We start from the raw sequence: 5,127 nt of genomic DNA, 5'->3' as shown, positions 1-5,127 counted from the left end.
TGTCCACCTGTGTCCAGTTAACCCTGTGTCTATATATACTCCCCTGTTTGTTCAGTTCTTTGTCAGGTCGTCATTGAAGGTTAGTGTGTTCTGTACTGGGTTTTGGCCACAAGCCATTCTGTATTTTGAGTACTCGTTTTGACTTCCCCATTTTATGGGTTGTCTAAGTTTGGTCAATAGACCTCCAGAACTTTGATTCCTGCCTTGTGTCGTACTGCTTTTGGGTTCTCCGCACTCGCACCCTGACAGGGGGTCCCTGGCATATCTTTTCAAATGGGGGGTCCGCGGGCTAATAAGTGTCAATTTGGGGGTCCTTGACATGACAAAGTTTGAGAACCACTGGTATAAAGTACCTCAACATTTTTCTCAAGCACAGTACTTGTAGTAAATGTACGAAGTTACTTTCTTCCACTCCAGGTCTGCTCTCTACTTCGCTGTGTCCAACAATGACATGCAGCGTACACGCTTGCTGTTGGAAGCCGGGGCCATGGTGTACCAGGACCCCATTAGCTGTCTGCAGGTAAGTAAGTAAGTAAGTAGCCTCATGTGGCCCATAAGCAGGGACCCCCAATACCAGATTTGTGTTCAAAAATATTCATTTAAAAAAAAAATAGCAGATCTACAAGCTCTACAATGAGTCTGTGATTGTATCACCTGTCTACAGCTGGCTCTGAGGCAGGGGAACTACGAGTTGATCAACGCCCTGCTCAAGTTCGGCGCCAACGTGAACTACTACTCCCGGGTGAACACCACACACTTCCCCTCTGCGCTGCAGTACGCGCTAACGAGGTGATGCTCAGGATCATCCTGAACAACGGCTTTGACGCGCGGCGATGCTTCGAATGTCCCTACGGCGACGGTTCCCACGACTATGGATCTTGGACCACGACAGTCATCAAAGACATGGTGGTGAGTCGAGCAGCCTTGTTTGGAAGAGGGGGGAAGAAAAACTCATCGTGTGGATCTCGGGATCCACGTGGGATCGGCGTGGCTCCCATGTGGATCTCGGACTTCAAGTGACCAGCCTGTAATGTCAGTCATCTATGATGTATCTACAGTATTACATATGATATGATTCTAAATTTGGGCAAAGTTTCGGTGCGATGTCATCCCCATTGACTTCTATTATAACATTCCAGTTAAATATTATTATAATAACATTCTAATTATAAAAAGTATAAAACATACTGTAGGCTATGTGAAGAAAGTAGGTAGCATAATCCTTTTGCACAATCCAGTGGTTTGCACGCACGCACGCACGCACGCACGCACGCACGCACGCACGCACGCACGCACGCACGCACGCACGCACGCACACTCTCAAAGACAGCTAATAGCCTCCTGCAGAGTTCTGCTATCTGAACTGAAAACATTGTTTTCGATGCAGCTTCCGTTTGCTCATCTGTGTGTGTGTGTGTGTGTGTGTGTCTCTACCTTTACTGTCCCTGTTTCCCTGCAGTTCTGTGAGGTCATAACGGTGCACTGGCTCAAGCACCTGTCTGCTCAGGTGGTGCGCATCATGTTGGACTACAGGGCCGGATCTACCATATGGGCACTTTGGGCACGTGCCCCGGGGCCCTGGGCATCAGGGGGCACCCCAAGGTGGTTGAAATTTTTTTTTAAAAAAATGTTTTTTTTTCGTTTTTTTTTTTTTTTTTTTTGGTCACGAAAATTTTTCCAATTTTGTTATCTAATACGAATGAAATATTTTTTTTTGTCAAAATTTTTACTTCTAAACAAGCAGTTCTGTGTAACAATCATTTGTGTTTGCTGGTACAGGCGTCTGTGAGAGAGACACCTGTACTGCCCCATTGCTACAGGGACGACCACTGACCTCGATGTCTCCATTGGCCCAGCTGTCGTCGCATCAATTGCCCGAGATCTGGACAAAACTGTCCCCTGGCTTGATGCCTCCGCCTACTGGGCCCGCAAGAAAGAGGCTAAGCCCAGACGCCCACCCCCGGCCTGCTCGACTCCGGTCCCTTGGACAACGGTGGCACGGACAGGGGTGTAGTGGAGGGGGGACGCGGGGGAGCGACGCTCCCTCACTTCTCTAAATGCTGAACAATATATTATTATTTTTGTATGAAATTTGTATGATTTTTATTTCAGAGCTCCCCCACTTCCAAAATTAGCACTACAACACTGGGCACGGAGTAAACATGGGGGTCCCCCACGCTCATCTCCACCCACCACCACCAGCAATGCATTCTCCCCTCTGTCCATTGCTGAATTCCCCCCACTCTCTGTCCATGTCCATGACTCTCTGCCTCCTGCGGGATCTACTGATCCCAAGTTCCACGGCACGCCGGGTACTGGAGTGCAGGCAGCCCACGTCCGCTGAAGGAAGCTGGCTCGGGTCGGCGGGTCCTGTCGGCAGGTCCCGCAGAGTGTTCCGAGCTCTGGGTGGAGGGTTCTCGGCTCTATCGGCGACCGCGGCTGGCCAGGCACGGCAATCTAGTAGCCTCGTAGTGTTCAGGGCTCTTTCTGGAGGGTTCCCGTCTGCGACCGTTGTGTAGTAGTTTAGCTGTAACAGTTGAGGTTACTAACCTCAACTGTTACAGCTAAACTACTACACAACGGTGCAGAAGGTCACATGGTCAGTGTAGTCCAACACTGACCATGTGACCTTCTGCACCAAGCTCAAGGACACCCTGCAAGAGCAGAAACAGTGGGAGGACATCTGTGACATTCAGAGTGAGATAACTGACTGTACAACAACATCATCCATGTTAAAACATTGTGTTGTGAGCTTGTAGACCGGCTATTTTCGGTGTGCAACATCCACATGTATAACTCAGCCTTTACACACATTTTTAGATGTATTTTGTGTATTACTTACTTACTTAATCCTCTTTGTTCCCTGTGGAACATAAGGCTGCGAATATCTGCTTCCACCTGGTCCTATCCTGTGCAGTATGTTGTGACTCGCCCCATGTTAGGTTTGCCATCTTCAGTTCTGAGGTCACAGTTCTTCGCCAGGTTGTTTTTGGCCTCCCTTGTTTCCTCTTTCCAGGTGGGGTCCATCTCAAGGCTACTTTAGGAATGCTGTTTTGATCCATTCGGAGGACACGTCCGAGCCATCTGAGCCGTCTGCGTTTGATTTTGTGTATATTCTCGTGTATAGCCGGACGACCAGAGATCTCCGGCAACTTATACATCTGGTTTACATCTAAATTCAGTGAATGGGCTAGAACTGGGTTAGGAAAAAAATCTGAAATTTACAAATTAACAGCTTCAGAGAACCATAAGACGGATAGTGCTGGATTTCTCCGGCATCCAAGCCCATCCAATGAATGTAGATTTCCCCATGGATGTACTGTATCACAAGTCTAGTTTGTGTATGACTTGATGCTCACGACATGCCTTTCAGGGAACACACGCAGCCTGAAGCACCTGTGTCGCCTGCAGATACGACAGCACCTGAACCGCCTGCGACTGAGGGCGCCGATGTTCATCAACTACCTCCCTCTGCCTCCCTCGCTGAAAGATTACCTACAATACAAAGAGTACGACATCTACAGCAGGGGTATAGTCAGCCCATAGCAGCGAAAACACACGCAGCAATACATGTTGTCATGATGACCCCTCTCTGTGATAGGGTGCACTGACATTTACTATCTAAATGTACTTGCTTATAATGCTGCCTCATTAAGGCTTTTCATTGTCTGGGAAATTATTATAGTCTTATACACAGGGTCTGATTTGCTGGGGTGGATGGGGGGGATCCATACCCCTGCTTTTGATATCCCCCCTTAATTCTTATGGCCGGTGGGGATATGTTTTATTCCTGCTTCTGGCCATACTCAATTAATGACATGCCTTTCCTTGAAAATGTAGACTCTGACATGTCTAATAATATGCAAAATAAATACATTTGAATAAAAACTGACAATGTATCCCTTTAACAAGAGTCAGTTAACATTTACGTTTTAAGGGTTGAATACATTTTTTATCTCTTTCTAACTCACATTCATTCATTCCAAGTGTAATATCCTGGAATATCAACATTCCTTAAAAGGTGAATTAGGACACTTTTCAAATCAAGTACAAAGCCAAGTTGGTCCAATAATGGAAAAAGGGATTTTAGTTGTTGTTAAAATATTAGGTCTATATTCCCATATTAATAATGATAATGGGAATATACTGATTGATCAGTAACAGTTGCATATCCAGCTCTTTATTAAACAGAAAATACACTTTAAGGTATTATATAGGGTTGTCAATTTCATTCAATCAGGAGAGAGAACTCATACAGGACAGGACAGGATAAACAAGTGAAAATGGAAGTGATGAAACAAACCCAAAGAATTTGCTGGCAATATTGAAACCAAAATTAGATAAAAATTGTATCCCAACCTGTTTACTGAAGAGCTGGAGAGACAGGGAGATGTGTGATCTGATCACACATCTCCCTGTCTCTCCAGCTGGACACATCTCCCTGTCTCTCCAGCCGGATCTACCATATGGGCACTTTGGGCACGTGCCCCGGGGCCCTGGGCATCAGGGGGCACCCCAAGGTGGTTGAAAAAAAAAATTAAAAAAATGTTTTTTTTTCGTTTTTTTTTTTTTTTTTTTTGGTCACGAAAATTTTTCCAATTTTGTTATCTAATACGAATGAAATATTTTTTTTTGTCAAAATAAAATAAGTCAAAATAAAATGTGTGTTTTATTGTTGGTGAGTATCCTGCTGGAAAGTGGCGATTGTGTGTTACGCCAGACTGGCTGCTTAATAGCCACTTTAGCCAGTGGCAGTAACAATGCGCTAGATTGGCTGTTCAAGGTGGGTGGGCTGGGCCCCGGTCCGGTCCGTGTGTGAGGTCAGGTGACAGGAGGTGGAGAGAGACAGGTGGTTCTGTAGTGTTATCCGGTGTTGTTGTCAGTCTAGTCAGAGTGCGCTAAAATCAAAGCAGGAAGCTAAAATGGACACCAATAAACAAAAGAGTGGAGCAGCCAAGAGAAAAATAAGAAAAGAAAAGGAGGAGAGAGAAGTGGCCACATTAAAAAATGTATCACTAATAAGTAGCTTTTTCAAAAAAGCAAAGCGAAGTGAAGAAGACGAGAGCGGTGGGAATAATACAGACAATAACATTGTTGAGGATGGTGATACAGTAGTGGAGGAGGAGG

At 45.6% G+C, this 5,127-nt stretch overlaps 1 protein-coding gene across 1 annotated transcript; it reads left to right on the top strand.

The window, feature by feature from the left end:
- Window positions 1–388: 388 nt before the first annotated feature.
- Window positions 389–3,721, top strand: LOC311061800 (dynein axonemal heavy chain 12-like; the record flags this gene model as incomplete). The annotated part of the gene is made up of 7 exons (XM_084080497.1): window positions 389–520; window positions 665–789; window positions 893–1,016; window positions 1,460–1,602; window positions 2,297–2,447; window positions 2,610–2,697; window positions 3,374–3,721. The coding sequence occupies 7 exons, from the start codon at window positions 389–391 to the stop codon at window positions 3,544–3,546; spliced, it is 936 nt and encodes a 311-aa protein (XP_083936623.1). The 3' UTR covers window positions 3,547–3,721.
- Between the last annotated feature and the right edge of the window lie 1,406 nt (window positions 3,722–5,127).

This window comes from Gymnoscopelus microlampas, assembly GCF_963454915.1.
Source record: "Gymnoscopelus microlampas genome assembly, chromosome: 15".
Classification (NCBI taxonomy): domain Eukaryota; kingdom Metazoa; phylum Chordata; class Actinopteri; order Myctophiformes; family Myctophidae; genus Gymnoscopelus; species Gymnoscopelus microlampas.
This window is presented reverse-complemented; position numbering and strand designations above follow the sequence as displayed.